This window comes from Papaver somniferum, unplaced genomic scaffold (genome assembly GCF_003573695.1).
Source record: "Papaver somniferum cultivar HN1 unplaced genomic scaffold, ASM357369v1 unplaced-scaffold_83, whole genome shotgun sequence".
Lineage (NCBI taxonomy): Eukaryota > Viridiplantae > Streptophyta > Magnoliopsida > Ranunculales > Papaveraceae > Papaver > Papaver somniferum.
The window spans coordinates 2415475-2438190 of NW_020651304.1; the positions used below are offsets into that span (position 1 = coordinate 2415475).

Genomic DNA, 22716 nt, shown 5'->3' on the forward strand with positions numbered 1-22716 from the left:
ATGAGTATTGCAATCCTGTTATCATGACTTAGGCTCTAATTTAAAGTGATTATTGATCTATGTTAACAAACACTGTATTTCATTTTATTGGATTTTTCTTAATCCATCTTTCTCTTGTGAACGGTCCATGTACGTCCGTGTCGCTCTCCTGCGAGTTCATAGGGTTTCCTCAATGAGAATTTTGTTCTCTTTACTTAAAATACATATATATATATATATACAATATTGTATTGATCCATCCCTAACAAAAATTATATGGAGAACTCTGCAAAATCTCAAGAGATTGTGCATCTTGATATGGAGGAAGACACTTAAGGACGTGATTCGATGCAAGAGCTGGTTCTAAAGAAGATGCTTGCAAGGAAGGAACACAACTCCTGGATTGGTGAATCTGTCAAGGATTTGACTCATTTTCAGGACGATTCAAAGGTCGAGTTTGCAAATCTTCAACTGCAAAAAAACCAACTCTTAGATGGTCAGGCCAGAATCCTTGCAAATCAAAATATTCTGATACGGAATCAGAAGAAGCTCATCATGGACTGCGTCAAAGCAAGAGAACTTTCTCGGGTTGTTGATCGTAAAGTTTGTGTTCTAACTCATGAACATGGAGTGTCTATGGTCAAGAGAATAAAGGAGATCAGTGATACCTTCTATGATGGATTCATTGAAGGTATGAGGTTCTCAAAGAACTTTGATTTTGTCTAGGAAACTTCTTATGAGAATTTTATTCTTGTGTTTTTTAAGAAGGATAACTAGGGTTTGGAATAGCCATTATTGTGAGTACACATAGCTATGTCCAACGTTTTCATCTTCAATGTTTAAATTCTAAGTTTTTTGGAAGATGATTTTTTCAGTATTAATCTTTATGGCTTCATATATTGCAAATTGTTATGGGATATATTGTTTACGTCCGTGAACCTTGACCGTCCCATACTTTGTAGTGATCTACACTACAATAGGATGGTCAGGGTTCAATCCTACAGGATCTACTCTATAAAGATTGGGATAAAACCTCAAAGAGCCGGAAGAGATAAATTTACAAGACAATATCCATTCAATTCCTTCCCAAGGCATTACAGACTCGATACTTATTAGGGTAGAATAATGGCACATGTGCTAGACGCATATGCTAAACTTACTAACTACACCCTGGCTGCCCTTATACATGGGTGCCCTATAACAATGTGACATGACAAATACCCACCCCTTTGAATTATCCTTTTCCTCAAGGATATGAGTGAAAGAGTTAGCTTCAGTGCTGGAGAGATGCATGAGAAGAGCAGAAACCGAAACAACTATTAAATAGCGATATGGGGCCCTACACACCGCATCTTCAGGCCCAACAATCGAGGCCCAACAATGATAGTCTTGGTATGTGCGGCATGAGTCAATGTCCGCTCCTTGATAATAGAAAGCATAAACATCGTGAGGTGAATATATATCTTCGTCTGACTTCTCTTTATAGGCACGGTCAGCACCTTTGGCATCTGATGTTGATTCTTCTGGCAGGAGATATCTATGATGTTGTATGAGATCACTTGTGGACACAGTCTTACTAAGCCCCTGATGGTCTGTTAGATTTTCACCTGGAAGGCTTGTTATTATGTAACTCCGAAAAAGTACAACCAGTAACGGCCACCTGAGCTTAGTTGGCCTCCACTCCTGTTCAACAGTCATGGCCTGAACTCCCACTTCTCTTGCAGGAAATTCTGACAATCTAAAATTCTTCTCGGGTTTATCTATGAACTCACACCTCACCAATACATCGCTGAGCTTATAGCATAAAAACTTGCTGTAATTTTCCACCTCCAGTGATCATCCAGCCTCAACATATTTAGAATTTGAATCACCGTGAGCAGTGTTTGAACTCTTGCAGAGTCGTTTGTAATAGCCCGCTGACCAGAAAGACTCACAGGAAGATGAATTCCTATACACCAAGGGCCTGTAGAAACCAATTGCATTCCCATCTCAAGTAGATCATCAACTTAAATTCAATATTGTCTTCAACAATAACACTTGGAATTCCCCACCACTGACTATGACAAGCTAGATAATGAACAGAGTAAAAGTTGGGAAAGACAAGCCCATATGGATGCTGAACTTCCTTTACATCTTTTTGTCGAATTGGAGTGATCTGACAAAGATAATTTAACTCCTTCAAGAGAAAATGTAGCACATCATTTGCACCATGCCTATCAACTGCAATCCTTAATGACTTCATATCTAGAGTCTTCCAATATGCAAGTAACCCACATCTCAATTGCATAATAACCATCAACCTTGCTATCTCAGCAATGAATGGCTTAGAATATTCATGAAAGTTTTGAGGAATCTTCACAAAAACTGTAGTTGCATCTACTGCATTACTACCTGCAATCATACGGACCAACCCATAATCAATTCCTAACAATCTTCCCCGATAAAATAACATTCTAGTAAGATCCCGGGTACCACAGCAACACTCCATTCCTCTTTCGCAGATTTCCACGCTACCACTCAAACTCCATAAATCAGTTGAAATTATCCCACCAACAGCTGCACCTGTAGGAATTGAATTGCCTCGAGTATGAGTCGCGTTGCCGTCATCCACATGAGAATTGAAATGGTCCACCTTACATTTTCAAAACTCATTAAACCTGTAGAGTACAATTTGTATTTGCATCTCAAAAAGGCCACCAACAACATCATATATGTAACTGTGATCTTAAAATATCCAACAGGACGAGAAGTGTGCAAATAACTCCACTTTGAATGCTCAACTGTCATTATAACTCCCTCTTGAATCAGAAACCTCCAAAATGTTTCAGAAGGAAGTGATGGAGATTGCTGAAAAGTGTCTATTCTTTCACAATATAAACGAGTGCTAACATATATGTGAACTTAGAATCTAAGCACTGAAATTTTTTGAGACTCGCGCAACAAAATCTGGCGCAAATCACCTTCTTGTCTATCAATGATAACCCTGAATAAGTCCACCTTAAAAAACATTGCAGAAGTAGACATATCTTCTTCCCTTCTATTCAAACTTCAGAGTGGAATACAACAAGAATATTCATGATCACTGGATGAATTCAAGACTCGAAGCAGTTGGCAATATAACTCAGTTACTGTTATGTGAGTTTCCTCACTCTTTAAGCTCAGAAAGTGAACTGCAATTACCTCAAACAATTCACCTGTTAGCTGTGTGAAAGTTTTTTCTGCACCCTTCCTACCAAGCACTTGAACAGACCATTTATGTACCTTCCTAATGCTTATTACTCCAGCCAACAAGAGAAACAAAAATCTATTTCTCGCTGAAAATGCATCCATCATCTTATTACTCATACCCTTTGAAACAATCATGACCACCAATACAATCCAGGTCTCCACCAATAACTCTACTTTGGACCCCTGTTTCAATACAAGCTTAGAAATGAGTTCCTCTTTGTAATTATCCATTAGAATTAACCCAAGAAGAACCAGCTCACAGGATGTAATTGTATCAACACCAAATTTAGAAGTGGCAGCAAAAGAAATATACCCTTTTAGAACACTGAACACTTTGACAGGATCATATATCCAACGAGAAGAATTCATGACCATGAAGAGACATTCATATATTAGTAACTTGTTACTTATCTTACACTTTTGAAGTTGCACGAGAAAATCCTCCCTGCCACCTCTGAAATTACAAGCTACAGTCTCAGGCATTTTAACAAACAACTTCCTATCACCACTAATTTCAGCCTCATTTACAGACATAAGAACCAGTAAATCCAAAAATTGAAAATCATCTGGAAACAAGGCCTTGTAATTATCTCACAGACCAAATTCCTATCGAATTTTTCAAGTAATATCAACCCATGAAGAACAATCTCATAAGAAGCATCAAAACAAAATTCACCAACAAAATCAGAAAAATCATTCATGAATTCAAGTTTCTTCCCACGATCAAATAACGTTCGACTATAATCAAAGAAAAGAGGTAAAAAATCTATACCCATCAGTTTGTTGTAACTAATGACCAGTTCCTTCGAGCATTCGAGTTTCACACAGTTAACCTCAGAACTGATAACTTCTTTAGATTGAAAATTCACATTGCCAGACAAATCTTCCTCTTCCTCGAAGAAAAACGAAGGAACGAGCAATTCGAAATTGAGAGAATTATCATCTTTTTCTCCAGCAAAGAAAAAATGAGGAATTAACTCCAATTCGTGGGAAACATCACCATCTGTAGAAGCAAGATTCACTCTACAAGGAGATGGAAGAGATGGAGCGGAATCCTTAAGGAACAAGATCTGCTCAAACTTTTTCTCTGTCTTGTCTAACCATTTTTTACACCTCGGAAGCCAAGAATCTCGAATCGGACAATCACTCAACTTCAACCAAAATTCATACCAGCCACTCCAATAATCCAATTGCTCCCTTGCTATGGATTCCAACTTCATTATAGGAACAATTTTCCCTTTCATTTCGACCCATTTTTCCTCCTGTAAATCCATTTCATCAATTTAGGGTATGGAATCGAAACTCGATAATCATTCACTGCTTCAATCTGGTGCCAAGGAAAGACCTAATCTGATACCACTTGTAGTGATCTACACTACAATAGGATGATCAGGGTTCAATCCTACAAGATCTAAACTGTAGAGATTGGGATAAAACCTCAAAGAGGTGGAAGAGATAAACTCACAAGACAACATTCATTCGATTCCTTCCCAAGGCATTACAGACTCGATACTTATTAGGGTAGAATAATGACACATGTGATAGACGCATATGCTAAACTTACTAACTACACCCTGGATGCCCTTATACATGGGTGACCTATAAGAATGGGACATGACATACTTGTTCAAAAGTTATCTCTATTTTGTCAGTATGAAAGTATTGATAAAAGATTGAATGAACTTTTGACAAACAAAAGTTAAGCCTATCATGTAGTTATGCATATATTGATGGAAGATACGATGAACTTTTGTCTACAAAGATTAAGTCTATTATATGTCATTGTGCAAATAGTGATGAAAAATATAATGAATTTTTGTTTATTCCGCAGTATTGATCTTTCCCTGATGCACATATACTGTGTTGCTCCGTAAGTTCTCTTATATTGAGCATGGTCAATTGAATTGATCATTTTTGTGGCTAATTCAATTGTGTTTTTTTGATACAAATTCATGTTCTCATGTGATTTGATTATGTCCAAAGAAATCCTTCTTTTTTCGTAAAAGTAAGGTCGCTCTTTTTGTTCTTTAGGGAATGACATGTTATGGGGGAGAGTTCTTTTTGAACTTATTGGGTATTATTTTCCTTTAAATGGTGTAAAGTGATGCAGAAAAGGACGATGTGGCACACTACCATTGGGTAATTGGTTTATCACTTAACACATGACAAACTTCTATTGGATTGATGATGTAATGATGAGAATTAAAATGGAAGGTAGGATTCTTCTGACCCTATATATACCATGTTATTCAATCAACGAAGGGAAGGTCGGTTCCGTCGATCAGTAGAGTTTAAGTTTCATTTTCTTTTCTTTTCTTCTTCCTTTTTGTAATGGACAGGTGATCTCTTTACTAGGGCTAAGAGGAAGCCCCATGATGTATCTTAGAGAGTTTCATTTATTTTAATAATAATTCTCTTGGGTCCTATATTCTCGTTTATCATGATAACAATTCTTTTTACATGTCCTCGTACTTGCTTAAAAGAGCCTATATTCTTGTTTAGAGACCATCATTTTAAGTACTGAGAGTTATTAGTATTTTGAGAATCAAATGGTTATAAAGTTATATTTTCCAAGACGTCTGATGTGTCCTAAATCTTCTTGAGTAGTTGTTGAGAGAATATTATTTAAAATAGTTATAATTATCTAATTGCGTCATAGTGGTGAAATCTAAACCCTAGGTTTTTCTTCTTATTTATTTATTTCTTTTATTAGTTTAATTATTATTACATCTTTTTGGCGTAGAATTTATTAGAAAATTCTATCTCATTGATAGCCGTGTACTTGTGGTGTTGTAATTAATATCTCATCAGTTTTTGATTGTGGTGTTCTTGTTTTTTGTAATATGCAGATTTGAAGTATTGGTTATGTTTTTTTTCAGTTGAAGATGAAGTTTTTGTGAATGACTCAGTTGTATGTAGAGTTTTTGATAGTTGTCGTAAACACCTTCATTTATATCTATAGTTTATGCTTTCTTGGCGAGTTTTCTTGTAAAATATGTATCTTATGTGTGTTTTTGAGTTATTTAGGTGCTTTGGAGTCATTCGAGGCGAAAGAAGAAGAAATCACTCATTTAAAGCGAAAAGGACAATTTAGCTATTTCAATGGTGAGTGATATCCGGAGCCAGTCAAGGATATGGGACAATCTACACACCAATACAAGTTCAGAAATTGGGGCACCTCTGCTTGGTGGCCCTTATCCATTTTGGGCACCTAAGTTTAGCTGCCACTCCTACAAGACCCTAAAATTGAGAGTAATCATCTCTCAGTAATTTCTTCTATCTGAAACCGAGAGAAGCCATGGCGGCTTCCTCTGAACTCGAATCCAAGAGAAAAGAGGGAAAAATTGATGCTCTAATGATGTTACTGGTTAATTAATGGAGTCAGAGATTATCATAAGAAGATTGAGAATGAATTAGTTTGAATCTCGTGGATCTGAGAAGGGAGTTAATTGAAGAAATCTGATGCATTTGATTTGGGAGCAATGGAGTTGGTAATGGGTGTCCATTGAAGAATCAAAGATGGGTTTTCTCTGTAATTCAAATTGGCAACAAGGTGGAACTATGAAGTGGTGATTGCTCTTTATACTGGTTGATATCTCGATTCAAAGAAGAAGAATAAAGGGGTATGAATATGATGGGATGTTTTTGAAGGTTTCTGGTGATAACTTATGGGTTTGATATCTGGTATTGATTTAATGAAATTCATAAGAGGGGTTTTCATATTGGCCCGTCAAGTGATGGGTTCTGGTAGTTTGAATTGTAGAATGGAATTGAGATAGTGGTACTGATGCTGATTCAAGGGGTTTGTTCTGCTGGTTGCAAGAGGTAGATGAGCTGAATTGATTAGAGATATGGCCTGTGATGGTTGCAGGGAGCAGGTGGTAGTAGTGTTGTTGGCTTGAGGTTCTAGTGATGCTGCAAACAAGGAACAACTGAGTTGAATGATGGTTCTGGTAGTTTCTGTAATTGCAGTGGAAGTTGTAGTTGTTGAGAATGGAGTTGGCTCTGAGATGTCTGAATGGTTGCAGCTGAAGCCACATAGATAGTGGTGGTTGCACTGGTTTGCTGGCGGAGATGTAGGTGCAGTTCAGATGGTGATGTTGCTGTTGGTATTGTGAATTGGTAAGCATGGAACTTGAGTGTGGCTGTGATAGAGAGGTTGTGCAGTTGTGGTGCAGAGCTATGAATTTGCAAGCTGGTGCCGCTGGCTTGGTTGTGCTGATAAGGTATGAGGTTGAGATGATGGTTGTTGTTGGATGCGAAGAGTTCAAAACCCCAGGAAATGGAGATATGAAGGCTAGGTGTTGATGTTGCATCTGAGCTGCATTACAGTGGATTTAAGGTTGTGAGCTCAGTCTTGAACCTCAGATGAAGCTAAGGTGGTACTGTTGAGCTGAATTGCCTGAAGTGACTGATGCTCTGGAGAAAAATGTGACATTGGTTTAGCCGAGAGATTTCCCTGAGATTGAGAAAGAGCAGAATGAGGATGTGCTGCAATGTAAGAAGACATGGAATTTGAGTTGAGAACGGTGATGATTTATTGCAGACAACAGAGACGATGGCTTTGTAGTTGCAGCTGCAAGTAGATGAGCATCAGCCGGAGCTGAAGAGAATGGAGGCTCAAGATGCTGTTGTTTGCGGATTTACATGGGACTGTGGCCAAGAAAATAGGCAGTGTGTTTTTCTTTTGCAGATGGAGTTTTGTATTGGTGAACTGTGTTGGAGGAAATGGCCCTGGTGGTGATACTATTGCTGAGCAGTTATGTATTTGAAGCTACAAGATGGTCGTTCGAGTTATGAATGATGTGAAGTTGCAAGCAAATGGTAGTATGGTTGAGAAGAGGGTGATATCCGGGCTGCAATGAATTGTAATGGAGTCAGTGTTGGTGGTGATTCAGAATGGTTTTGATGCTGAGAATAGAAGACATAACACTGGTTGGAGATGTTCTTGAGTTGCAGGAGTAGAGAATGGAAGTGAAGCTGCTGCTATGAATGCACCAATATTGCAGGTTATGAAGTTTTAGGGAGTTGGTTGCGGCTGCAACTGAGCTCGAGTCAGGTGAGTTGACTCGGCGAGTCAGTTATTGATTCAACCCAGAGAAGGACTTGGACTTAATTTATGGGCTTGGCTAATGGGTTGTGAGAGCCTTATTTTGGAACCGAGCATAACTGAAAAGCTATAAAAAGAAGGATTCTAATATCTTCTGGGGGATGATCTTCATATTCTACTTTTGTTCTAGGGTTTAGAAAGATGGAAACTTTTATTTTTCTTCTTGTGATGAACCCCTTTAACATGAGTACCTAGATTTTATTATTGGTTAAGGAATAAGTTGGATTTCCAAATATGGGTTTTCATTCAATAAATTAGTTTTGTCTCCATGTTTTGTCGGTTAGAAATATCGCCATGTATGATTGATTGTTAGTTTTGTCATGTTGCAAATTGGTAGAACTCGTAATCATATCTATTGCTAGTTTAGGGTTTATTATACGTAATCGTGATACACCTTGAATACAAGTAGCATAATTGTGATTATTGCTTGTAGTGATACATCCTAGTAGTCACAAGTGGATCATAACCTTTGTTAAAACAGATTAGTGCTTTTACACGTTCGTTTGCATTGATTAGTCTTATTTCATAGAACTTAGTGCTCTTAGGGAGTTAAAATTAATTGTGCTTTTACACTTTAGGTTGCTTTCTAGGAAGAATTCACTTTCACATCTTTTAATGTGTTTGTTGATGACAAGAGGAAATTAGCGGGATATTCTTGCGATCAAGGTATCCTAGGACTTTTGATAAAAGTTGAGATTAAATATCAATTCTAGTTATTGTTACAAATTCATGTTTGTGAATGAAAACTAATCCTTGACCAATATATTCATCTTATTGATATGCTTGTTTATTTCATTATTTGCTTTTAGTTTATTTTCCTTTACATAAAAATCAGAAATCCCCCATTGTTTATATAGGAAACCGAAACAACTTGACAACCTAGATCCTCTCTGTGGGAACGATCCTTTCTTACCCTTGCTATATTATTTATTTTGAGTTGTGAGAAAGTGTAATTTATTTTTGACGCATACGACAACGATCAGTTTTATTTTTTGAGTCATCTGATGCTTTATTTGGGTCATTTTTGTGTAGAGTTTTAGTTTTGTGTAGAGTCTTTGAAGTTATTTGATGCGTTTCAAGGTGTTTGTAGTGATTTTACTTCATTTGGTAGAGGTTTTGTAAACTAGATTCTGATTCTAGATGTTGTTATTATTGTTGTTGTGGTAACCTGCTATAGTTACTATTGCAGTGAGGGCATGACCTATCTGTAACATACATTACTTTTCTCCAAACTAGTTTGAGATTGGATTATAAATTTATAATCAGTATACATCCCCTTGCTTCTAGAGATATCCGGAAGGAGTGAATTCCTTATGAAGTGTATGATCAAGTCGATATTAATTGTATGCATCAGTACTTTAGAAAGATCCCTCTAGGATTTTTGTGTAAAACAAATTTTATTCTTGTGTTTTTCCTGTAGTTGCAGGAAATCCTACACTACACCCCTCATATGATTTCATTGTTGATCAGCTCATTTTTAGGTTTACACTCTTAATTTTATTGATTAATTTTTGAATGTTCTTACAAGAAAGATAAAGAAGTCAAGAATGATCTCTGCTCTGAACTTTCTCTCTCTTATTTACTTGTTTCTTACTCAAAAAATAGATCCCCCTCTTTACAACTCGAATAACTATTTATAAGGGAATACATAATGGATGACAGCTAATCTGTCCTTTATTTTCGGATATAGTTTGCAACATTCTCGCAACCTTACAAATGTTAACTTCGCAAGCTCTCTAATTTTCGCAAGACTATCACATCTTTCTCATGTTCCTTGCTGACGTCGTTTCTGAAATTATTCTGCGACGCTATTGTGTTGTACCATTGATAATTTCGCTGAGACATAATTGTTGCGAGATTCTGATCCTACATCTTGCCTCTTCTCATATCTTCTCTGCAAAGTAGAGAATGATGTGAGAAATGTCGCAACTGCTTATCTTCTCATATTCTGCATTTATCACACGTATTCTTTCTTCCATTTATTTCTCGACACGTCTTTTGTAACCGTTACTTTTTAACCGCTTAAATCTTTCCGTATTAACCGTGTTTATTTTCTCGAGGAAAAATTCCCTCTATATATATTTCTTTTCACTCTCTTTTTCTTTCCTTTTATTCTCTCTGCAACTTCATCGTTCTTCTGCAAATTCCATTATTGCAACTTTTCTTCTTTCCTCTTCAATCTTTTTAAGTTCTTCTTCATCTTCAAACTAGATCTTCATAGTTCGTGATCTTCTTCGAGACAATCTCCCTGCTATCATTTTTCATGGATTCATCCAGGTTAGTCTTCTCTTTTCTTCCTTATGAGTTTTGCTGAAATTGATATATTTGAAATTAATCTTGTTTATTGCCTTATGTGATGTTATTTATATGATTCTCATACTCTTGTTTTTTCAGCAAAAGCGGCTCCAACACTAAATTTACAGTTCAGAACCCTAACAATCCCAAATCACAGCATAAAGTTGTCGCACATAAAAGAAAGTCTGTGAATGAAAAGGTAGTAAGAAACACTATCTTTTTCTAATAACAATATTGTTGCCTCTGTTTTTTATCTAGATTGTAATTCGCAGGGTGATAAAGATCTTCATAAACCTCACAAGAAATATCGCCACCTCAAGACTGTTCCAACTTATGTTCCCTCCCACCTACTCATTTCTTCCAAATCTCCTGCGACATCTTCGCAAGATAAACCTTTATCTCCAATTCGTGAAGATGCTGCCTCTGATTTCATTTCTTCCAAATCTCCTGCGACATCTTCGCAAGATAAACCTTTATCTCCAACTCGCGAAAATGTTGCCTCTGATTTCATTTCTCCGGTTGATCTTTATATGATTGAAATTCCCCTTGTGGACCCTTCTGCGAATGAAACCTCTTCTCTTCCCATTGAGAATGTTTCTCAACCTTCTATCTCTACTAGTTCTCTACCCAAGTCTCTTCCTATGTCGAGAAACCGTGGAAGGGATAGATATTGCTTTCAAGGTTTTATCTGAGATTCTGGATGATGGAAAGAAGTCTTCTACTGATCGCATCAAGTCTAATGTTTGCGAAATTCTGAGCAAGCATTTGGGTTCTGACAAAGCTGCTTCGCAGACAGCTTTAGAAAAAGAATGTAATGCTCTTCGTCTTGAAAATCATAAACTTCAGAATGTTTTGCTGGATCGTGAAAATCTTCGCAATAAGAATGATGAATTAAGAGGTATGATTTCCTCATCTATGTCTTTAATTTGCCTTTTCGATGGTTTTATCTTTCCCACGTTTAATTATCCTTTAAATCCCTCTTTCACATGTTAAGCATTAAATCAGAAACGAGTAATGGAGAGATATCAATTTGAATCTGCTGTTGAAGAAGCCCGTGTTGATAAAGAAGTCTTAATGGATCAATATAACCAAATAGATAACCTCTATTCATATTCTCTTGATCAAATAAATAATCTTACCAATGAAAATACCCAATTAGTTCAAAGACAAGATCTATTAAGTAATGAAGTATCTCGTCTTTCTTATTCGTTAACCAAATCTAATTTAGGGATGGAAACTTTATCAGATGAGAATAAAACCTTATCTCAAGAGAAGCGAGTTTATTTAAACAAGATGGTGATATCTTCGCAACAACTTAATATTCTCCAAAAAGTATGTGCTGACCAAGAGAAATCTCTTCGCTCTTTAAGAAATGAACTTAAAGAAGTAACAGAATCATCTATCGCTGAAAGAGATACACTTATTCAAGGTAGAATAGCTTTAAGAGTGAAGGCAAATCAGCTTAAAGAACAATATTCCAAATTAGAAGAATCTTATTCTTCTCTTGCGAAGAAAAATGCCTTCCTTGTTTCTAAAGAGAAAAATCTTCAGTCTCGACTTAAAGTTTTAGTTGGAGATAAATTTGATGACGCAATGGACCATTGGGGAATAGTTGTCTATCCTTGATTCAACACCTTATTTCGCAAAAGGAAGGTAGTCATAATAGTTTGACTGCCTTAATTATCTTTTCTTTGTCATATCTCTCTGAATTTCTTATTTTAACAAAATTTTGTATTCTATTTTTCGCAGAGTCAGAGAAGAATCTTCATTCCTCTATTTCTGACTTGGAGGCTAAATATGCTAAAATTCGCAAAGAGAATGCCTTGCTCGTCTTTACCCTTACTGGTTCTCGCAATCGAGCAGAAAGAAGACTTGATTATCTTGCTTATTTTAAAGATATTCAAGATAGGAATCATCAAAGAGCACTTCTTCGCCAAGTTCATCTCCGGGCTGAAGTCCTTGTAAATGACATCTTACTGTCCAACTCTCTTCCTCCTACATCAATTGTTCCTCTAGAAGTAGATGATGATGAAGTTCCTCGTCCTGCTGATAGTGATTATGATTACGAAAGCGGTGCGGAGGATAATTTCCTGGAAGATGAAGAAGAGGTTCCTTCTAAAGAAGTATCTGCTGACGTTAATCAGAATGAGAAAGAAATTTCTCCTGAAGAAGTAATTGCTGGCGATAATCAAAATGCTAGTCATGGCGAAGATCAAAGCCGAAATGAAGGAGGAGCTTGCGAGAATGTTGGCGAAGAATTTCTGTCATCTCCTGCTACTTATATTAATATTGAAGCTTGTGCTTCTTTTCTAGCTTTGTTTTCTTGAACTGTCTTATTTTTATCACTTTTGAGAGCTACATTTTTCAATAACTTTGAAGTCAACTTTTCCTTTTAATATTTTGTTGATAAGAAAGATAATGCTTCTTGTATATCAATTCCCATACTTGCCTCTCATTATATTTCTTGCACAAAATAATCTGTTGTGAATACTTATCATTAATTTGTTTTATCACATGGTCTTATTTTTCCTTCCTAATTAAAGGTCTTATTATGCCATCTCTTGTCATTGCGACAAAATCACAGGACGTCCTTGCATTTTCATACAAAAACCCATTGATCTTGTCTTAACCTTTTCTTTTGTATTATGGCCTCTTCAGGAATGTTGCGAAAATATGACATGCCTAAATATTCTTGCGAAAATAAATCCCCATGACATTGCCGTGTTGCGACGAAATCGAAGGACGTCTTCGCACTTTCATGCGAAAACCCATTGATCTCGTCTTATTTTTTTATTTTGTATTATTGCCTCTTCATGATTGTTGCACAAATATGACAAGCCTTAATATTCTTGCGAATAAAAATCCTCATGACATTTGCGTCTTAAGACACTTATCAGCTCCCTAATGGAGGGTGCCGCCCTTATCTCCCCCTGGTTTCCCCTTCAAGGAGGCGTACTTCTACCATACAAGGCTAGATCCTCCCATCCAGTCTTAACAACAACCATTTTTTTTCGCAGCCTCTTATCCCTTTTGCCTATAGGGCTTATGGTTACGAGACTGTACCCTAAGTGGGGTTTTCTTCAGGCCGAGTGCAGTATAAGCCAAGACTTGTCAAGAATGGCAAGGACGCTTCAAACGCCCCCGACACCCTTGATTAAACCGTGTACCTCGGCGCCTTGATCAGATTTTGCACTCTTTGAGAGAGTCCTTATTACCTTAGTCGCCCAACCTAAGTCATATGCTTAAGTTGAGAATCCAAGGTGCCTCTCCCGGATGGGCTTTATTGACCCCAAATCTCCATGACTCAGGTTCCGGTGGCGGTGTAGCCTTTCCCTGAGCCATGTAACAGGTACCCCCTAATATGACGTACTTTAGGTCTTACATTTGCCTCTTGCGAAATTTTATTCGCGAACTAGGGTGTACGCCATAAAGGTTCACCCATTTCTTTTATGTCATTGTTCTATGGTTATCTCTGCGACAATTTCGCACATCATGATCTTCTTTTGATATGAGTAATTCTGCAATTATTTTTTCAGAATTCATAACTTCTCAAAGCTTCTTACTGATAATATCTTTTCAAATACAACCTGTTCCATGGTCTGTCTAATCTATGACCAACATCTCTCCCTTCTGGATCCATTAATCTATAAGCTCCTGTTCCAACTATCTCCTTAATGATGTAAGGTCCATCCCATTTTTTCGCTAATTTTCCACCATTTTCTCGCTGATATATTGGTGTTTCTCGCAGAACTAAATCTCCTGGTTGAAATTCACGTATTTTGACACGTTTATTATATTCTCGAGCTAATCTTCGCTGATAATTCTCCATATGTTGTAAAGCTTTTTCTCTTTTTCTTCTAATTCATCAAGTTTGTTTAAAATTAAACCCGCACTAAGATTTTTTCCCAAGCTTCTCTTTTTGTTGTCGGAATAACAACTTCTGTTGGTAACACCGCTTCAACTCCGTATGTTAAACAAAAAGGTGACATTCCAGTAGCTTCTCTTCTAGTTGTATTATAAGCCCATACTGCATTATGTACTTGTTCGCACCATGATCTGTGATGTCCTTCCAATTTCTTCTTTAATATATCTGCAATTGTTTTATTTGTTGCTTCTACTTGCCCATTAGCTTGTGGATACAAAGGAGTGGACTTTCCACATTTTATCTTGAATGCATTAAGTAACATTTCTATATTCTGCCCCTCAAACTGTTTCCCATTATCAGATACCAACTGTGCAGGAATTCCAAATCTGCAAATGATATTTTCGAATATGAATGTAAAGATATCTTTGTCGCGAATATGTTGTACTGCCTTCACTTCTGTCCATTTTGTGAAATAATCTGTTGCGACTATTAAGTATCTTCTTTGTCCAGTTCCTGGTAAAAATGGCCCCACAATGTCTAAGCCCCATTTTCCAAAGGGCCATACACTGGTTGAAGATGACAATGGTGCTCCTGGTGCATGTATTTTTTTCCATGTCGCTGACAATCTTCGCAACGTCTTGATATTTGTTTTGCATCTTCATGCATGTATGGCCAATAATAACCTTGCATTTTTGCTCTATGTGCCAAAGATCTTCCTCCACTATGATTGCCAGCATCTCCACTATGTAACATTTTCAGCACCTTTTCTCCTTCCTCTCGTGTCAAACATCTGAGTGATGGTCCACTAAAGGATTTTCGGTATAGCAACCCATCTCTTAATTCATAATTCGTTGCTCGGCTTTTTAACTTGTGTGTTTCCAATCTATTTCTTGGTGTTTCTCCTTTCGCCAAATATGCGTGAAGTTCCATTCTCCAGTCTGCGACATTGTTCATTTGTTCTTCTTTTCATTATCTATCATCATCACATCCACATCTTCCTCTTCTTTATTTATTGATGGTGACAGAAGTGTTTGTATTTTTGCATCTCGCAGTTGGATCTGTCATCATGCTTGAGATGAAAGCAAAAGCGTCTGCGAGTCTATTATCCTTTCTTGAAATGTGCCTCCATTTTATCTTTGGGATTTTCGCTGATAATTCTTCAACCAGCTTCTTGTATTTCTTCAAGGATGGTTCATTTGTAGTATACTCTCCTTTTATTTGGCGAATAACTAGCTGCGAATCACTAGTGATCCTGGCATTTTCTAGTTTCATTTCTATTGCGAATTTTAAAGCATGTATCACAGCTTCATATTCTGTTTCATTATTAGTGGATGCAAATTCCAATCTGAATGAAAAAGCCATCTTTATTCCTTCTGGCGAAATTAAAACAATTCCAACTCCATTTCCTTCTCCATTTGATGATCCATCTACCAATATTTCCCATCTATTTGGTTCTGTTAATAAATCTTTTGGATCTCCATGTTCTTCTTCTACCATCCATCATTTCTTCTACTGCTTCATCTTCTTCTAAAGGAAATTCTGCCAAGAAATCCGCAACAACTTGTGATTTTGGTGAAGACAAAATTTCATATTTAATATCAAAGTGGCCTACTTGTGCATTCCATCTCTCTACCCTTCCTGATCTTTTAGAATTCTTCATCACTGATTCAATTGGTACTTTTGTTAATACCTTTATCTTGTGTGCTTGAAAGTATATGCGGAGCTTAAATGATGCATAACCAATGCTAAGATTAATTTTCAATCTTTGAGTAATTCTTCTCAGCGTATTAAAAGTTTTGCTAATGTAATAAATGGGTTTCTCCACTCCTGCGTCTACTCGCAATAACACAACACTTAATGCATGCGACGTTGTCGCAAGGTAAATCAATAATTCTTCTCCTGGTTCTGCCTTTTGTAAAATAGTTGTATTCATAAGATGTTCTTTGATTCCTTGAAAAGCCTTTTCACATTCATCACTCCATTTAAATTTTGCACCCTTCTTGAGTATATCGAAAAAATATTTGCATTTGTCTGATGATCGCGAAATGAATCTCCCCAGCGAAGCTAGAAGCCCATTCAACTTCTGTACATCTTTTATTGTTGCTGGTGTTGGCATGTCACGAACTGCTTGCACTTTTTCTGGATCAACCTGTATTCCTTCCTTTGATACAATGTAGCCTAAAATTTTCCCGATGCAACTCCAATAGTACACTTCTCAGGATTCAATTTAATGTTATACTGCCGCATTTGTTCAAAAATCTCCCTCAAGTCTTGTACATGGTCTTTAGCTTCTTTACTCTTTACTAACATGTCGTCCACGTATACTTCTAATGTTTTATGTATCCATTTTGCGAACACCTTCTCTACCATTCTTTGATATGTCGCTCCCTTTCGCAAACCAAATGGCATTTTCGTGTAACAATATAAACCTCTAGGGGCAAAGAAAGCAGTATGTTCTTGATCTTCTTCAGCGAGAGGAATTTGGTTATACCCTTTGTACCCATCTAAAGATACCCTATCATTTCCCGCTGCAGATTCCACCATTTGAGGAATATCGGGTAACGGAAAACTATCTTTGGGGCAAGCTTTGTTCAAATCAGTGAAATCTATGCAAATCCCGATTCCCTTGTTTTTCTTTGGGACAATGACCATATTCGCTATCCATTCTGGGTATTTAGCTTCTCTTATAATTCCTGCCTCAAGCATTTTCTGTAATTCTTCTTCTATTTGGGAATGGTAAGTTGTTGCGATTTTTCTTATTCTCTGTTTAAATGGTCTCACATTTTTGTTAATCTCCAATTTGTGGAAAGCAATTGATGGATCTATTCCTGGTATCTCATCCATGTTTCCTGCGAAAATATCTTTATATTCTCGCAACAAGTTGACAGTTCTTTCTTCTTCTTCTTCTATATCCATTTTGGTTCCAATTCTCAACATTAGAGGCTCCTCTACAGTCCCAACATTTATTTATTTTGTTGGTTCTGCGGAAGTGTAACTGGGTTTAGGTTCTCCCAATGGTGTTGGTTCTTTTATTGGTTTTATGGGTTCTCCCCCTTCTTCCGAAATTTCGCTGGGTATTCCTTTTCCTTCTTTTGCCCTTATCATATAAACTCTAAATTCTTCTTCCTTCTTTGCTTCCTTTGCCAATTTTCTGCGAAATTGTTTCTTTTTTGCTTGTTCTTCATACTGTTTTACTTCAATTTGATGACATAATTTCGCATTGTCAACATCTCCTCTAATTCACCTATTCCATTTGGAGTGGGGAATTTAATACATTGATGCAACGTTGATACCACAACTTTTATCGCATGTATCCATGATCTTCCTAATAACATATTATATGACGATTCCATATCCACCACACACAATGTTACATATGTTTCGATTTCTCCAAGTGGAATTCGCACCACTATTTCTCCTTTAGGTTTTGTTGTGGATTTTCCAAAGCCGTGAACAAAATATGCTGAATTGGACATTTATTCATCTTTAAATCCCATTCCCCGGAATGCAAGATAAAATATTCTATCAACTGAACTTCCTGTATCGATTAAAGTTTTGTTCAACATCCATTCTCCTGCGGATTTTATTGTTGTATCCTTCTCTTTTCGTGTAATAGGCACTGTGACGATCAACAAAGATGTATGGTTCAAATTTTCTTTTAGTATTTCTTCCGCCATGAATGCAATTTTTTGCTTTTCCCACTCTTTTAAGGGTGATATTTTTTTCTACCGCTATAACTTTCTTTCCTTCAAAATTTCGTTTATGTATTCTTCCTTTGACGTTTTCATGAAATTCATTGATCAAGCTTTTTGTTATCATATTACACTCCAATCTTTTGCCATTTTCATTAATTTTGCTCATCTTTCTTTTAACTGATTCACTGATTTATTTAATCACTTCCTTGATTTGAATATTCTCAATCAACAATATTCAACTTTAGATCTTCAATTCCCTGTTTCTAGCGCCATTATGTAGTTGCAGGAAATCCTACACTACACCCCTCATATGATTTCATTGTTGATCAGCTCATTTTTAGGTTTACATTCTTAATTTTATTGATTATTTTTTGAATGTTCTTACAAGAAAGATAAAGAAGTCAAGAATGATCTCTGCTCTGAACTTTCTCTCTCCTATTTACTTGTTTCTTACTCAAAAAATAGATCCCCCCCTCTTTACAACTCGAATGACTATTTATAAGGAAATACATAATGGATGACAGCTAACCTGTCCTTTATTTTCGGATATAGTTTGCGGCATTCTCGCAACCTTACAAATGTTAACTTCGCAAGCTCTCTAATTTTCGCAGGACTATCACATCTTTCTCATGTTCCTTGCTGACGTCGTTTCTGAAATTATTCTGCGACGCTATTGTGTTGTACCATTGATAATTTCGCTGAGACATAATTGTTGCGAGATTCTGATCCTACATCTCCACATAAAAAAATAATGTTGATATACAGGTCTCCAGATCTCTCATTTTGCGGCTGTGGAATATTGTAGAGGTTATCTTATATCTTTATAAACTCCTTGATGAATGCATTTAGCTTAGGCTATATGATTGCATCTAAATAAGTTGGTATGTTATTCTCTTTTGGCCATGAAGTATCTCTATGAAATTTCATGAGGATCACATTAGTTTTCGTACCTTTGCCAATTTATATTGACAAAAATGGGGAGAATTAATGTGTAGTTTCATACTACAAATACAAATGGTTTACGGATCATTATGTAAGGGGGAGTGGTTTTCATGTCGAGATGAAGTATTGACTAAGGGGGAGTGATACATATCACCATAATATTGTTGTCAAAGTTGTGATACAATTGAACTTTGATGATGTGTAATGATACTATGACATTGTATAACAATGATTGAGAGCATTTGTTTTCTCATTGTTATCGCTACGGATCTTCAACAACTATGATGCTAAGTTGAACACATTTGGAATCATGGAAGACTTGGAAGTGACGAAGATTTCGAGTCGTGTTGAAGATGCCAAGGAGACCAAACATTTGGATGAGAAGCTACAAAGTTTTATTTATTTTGTAATCCATATGTATTGTTATTTTTGTCACTAAAAAATTGACAAAGGGGGAGATTGTTAGAGCACTGCTCGGTCGAACTCGCATGCGTTGCTATCTCAAGCATGTTTGTCAATGTTAGTGATCAAAATTATAAGTCTTGATTTCTAGTCTACTTATAGATGTCTCGGACTAGGACATAGATTGTGTAGTTGAGCCTTAGACTTCACAGAGTTCATCATTTGAAGACAAATAACTACTAAGGAGAGATTATGGAACTTCATCAACAAAAGGTATGTGGAGACTGAAAATCATCTATCACTTGGAAAGTCTATTTCTACTCTATCTTCTATATTGATACATAAGTCGTGTTAAGATATAGTTTTCTGTTATACACATTTGAGATTTCGAGCTGAGTCGCTTACATATTTCTCGGAATATGTGTCGGCAAGCTTTCGCTTCGACCAAGTTCATCTTATATTCTTGACGCAAGTTAAAAGATGATCATGTGAAAATTGCCGAGTAACATCTTACATGGGTTGTGTGATACAATCATTTGCTGTAGACTTGGAATGTTTCGTTATGATTGTTTCAATATCTTGAAAATTACTTTGATGTTAATAGTGTGTGAAAACGGCTATTGTCATCCTCTAAGAAAGTTTCAATGATTGAAATAAGAGTTTAGAACACTTAACCATTATTGTATATGACATGTTGTTGATGCGTGTCGTAGGTGCACAAATTAATTCACTTATATTCTACTTTACTATTGAATAATATATCAGGAAATAAGATTCGTTCCCAAGAAGAGCAGGGAGTTTTAGTTGTTGAAAGAGTCACACACAAAAGGGAGGTTTTGTTTTTAGGTTTTGAAAACAAAGTAAATAAGAAAGAAATTTGGTTTTAAACAATACAGAGAAACTATGATCAAGGAATCCTTCTTCGTTACTAAATACTCATTACATTAATATTTTCATCTACTTTTCATTCATCACAGATTATTATCAACCGTAGGATAACAGCTAGATCAGTGTTAACCCCAAAATTCCTTAAATCACTGGATACGGAAGTTCTCGACTACCAGATTCTACTCAACGAACCACCAAGTAGTAGATCACTCAAGGTCCAATTGAACGCTTTAGGCTTTGTGAATTATAGATTGATCCTAGTAGTTAGACTCTTAGATCAAGGTCTACTTTCTAGGTTTATTTTTACTCGTAATGACTCCACATAATCCCTCTGCAAGGTCTCACGATTTCTACTTGTGTAAGAGTTATTTGACGATTACTTATCTCCTAACTCAATACTAGCATTAGATTAATTAATAAAACGATTTAGTTGGCCATCCAAGCAATTTTAATATTAATCTTAAACAATAATTGTAGTGAAAACACACAAAAATCATGTGAAGAACTCAAAATAGGTTTTTATAAGAATTTAAATCATATTCAGAACTTAGAATTCATCCCTAATCAAATAATAATTTAGCTAGACATAATTGAGTTTATAGAAAGCAAACTGTAGTTGTAGAAGAACTCTAGCTACCACCGCATGTGTTACAGGAGATCACTAGCCATTGTCGCCTTGCTACTACAACCCTTCTGCTGCTGGTGCATGTATGAACTTCTTATGTTTCTGCTGTTTTCTGAAGAATTTTATCGGATAGTTTCAGGACGTGAAAGTGAGGGTGAGGAGATTCCTGCTGGCTATTCGACCCTCTATTTATAGCTTTTTGTAACTGAAATTTCGAATCTGATAACACCCAGCTCTCCTTAGCCGACTCAAACCCTAAACTCGTGTTTATCATCCACCGTTCATCTTCAAAATCAAACGGCAAAAGCCTTACCTGGTGACTGTTTTTTCTAGCGAGAAAACTTATCAAAACTCTGAATTCTCGCCCAAGCTTTGACTTCTAAAGATTATCCAACCTCCACAAGCGCGTACACTTGATTCATTGTTTATCCAAGACGAGTAAATATCTTCTCAGATCTTCCATAGAGTCCATAATACTCACGATAGCAACAAGATTGTTTCACCCCTGTTTTTCCAGTTTTTTTTCTCCGTCATAACAACATGATACATTTTTCTCCTACTCGAACTGCACCTTCATCTTTCTCGTTTGAGTTTGAATGGCAGCAACCATTATCACCATGTCCGGCCAATAACCACCACCACTGCGTCATCACTGTCACAGCTCCAATCACGTCCCTGACCTTGCATTACCATCATCATTATCAGTTGCATCTCGAGTTCTTCTCACACTTCATCATCAATCCTCATCACCGATGGCAGCAAACAACAACACCTCTTCTTTTCTTCGTATTTGAGACAGAACTTAAACCCATCACCAGTGACTACAGACTCGATCTCGTCACCAACAATGGCAGCAACGTTCACTGCCAGGCTTGAGGTGTTCCTCTCTACTCGTCTTCCATCAATCACTGAGCCCTCATTCTCATCACTGCCAATAGTAGCAGATCGAGCAACGCTGTAACAGATATCCAGGCAGAAGAAACTGCATGCGGGATTTTCAGTTTTGAATAATGAAGATGGAGATGGCAGCCCCGAGTGAAGCCTTTAACAGTATTTAAATTCCAGCTTTCCCCCTTGTAAAATACGTGACTGCGTTTAGCAGTTCCTTTGAAATCTGACTGCCCCTTAACAGAGTGCCTGCCCCTTAACGTACAATGGGATGCCAATAACACTTGTCGAAATGACCATTTTTCCCCTTTTGCCTTCCAAGTTCTTGTTTTGCTCATAACTTCTTCATACGAACTCAGAATAACTCCGTTCTTTCGCCGCTGACTTTCTATTTTCGTCCTCTTCAAGATGAAAAGTAGAAATACTCAATTTGATCGAGTTTTACTTGGTCTTTATCCCTTCTCCAAATGTAAACTTCACTTTTGTAGCTATTTCCACTTCTTTTTTGGATGATTCACCTAATAAAACACAAATAAGAGAAAACAGCTTAAAATACAATAATTTGCAAGAAAAATCAACAATTACTAGCATGAAATTGACACAAATATATGTAAAATATGCACTTATCAGTTGTGTATTCTTGCACATATGTAATCCATGTCCGGGAACCATAGTATGCGTACCCGTACATGTACCTGTTGGCTTGAGAAATCCGGGAACCTAAGTATGCGCACCCTTTCGCATAATGGCGTAAGGTTCATGTCAGAATATTTCTTCTGAATTGGAAGTTCGCATAACC

At 36.7% G+C, this 22716-nt stretch overlaps 1 protein-coding gene across 2 annotated transcripts; it reads right to left on the bottom strand.

Moving 5' to 3' along the window:
• Window positions 1-1031: 1031 nt before the first annotated feature.
• Window positions 1032-4681, bottom strand: LOC113345714. 2 transcript variants are annotated; one of them, XM_026589400.1, is made up of 2 exons: window positions 3980-4681; window positions 1032-3390 (listed from the first exon to the last, which is right to left on the bottom strand). In XM_026589400.1, the coding sequence occupies exons 1-2, from the start codon at window positions 4479-4481 to the stop codon at window positions 3317-3319; spliced, it is 576 nt and encodes a 191-aa protein (XP_026445185.1). In that variant the 5' UTR covers window positions 4482-4681; the 3' UTR covers window positions 1032-3316. The 2 variants fall into 2 exon arrangements, with proteins under 2 accessions (XP_026445185.1, XP_026445186.1); XM_026589401.1 differs by having other exon boundaries at window positions 1032-3661.
• Between the last annotated feature and the right edge of the window lie 18035 nt (window positions 4682-22716).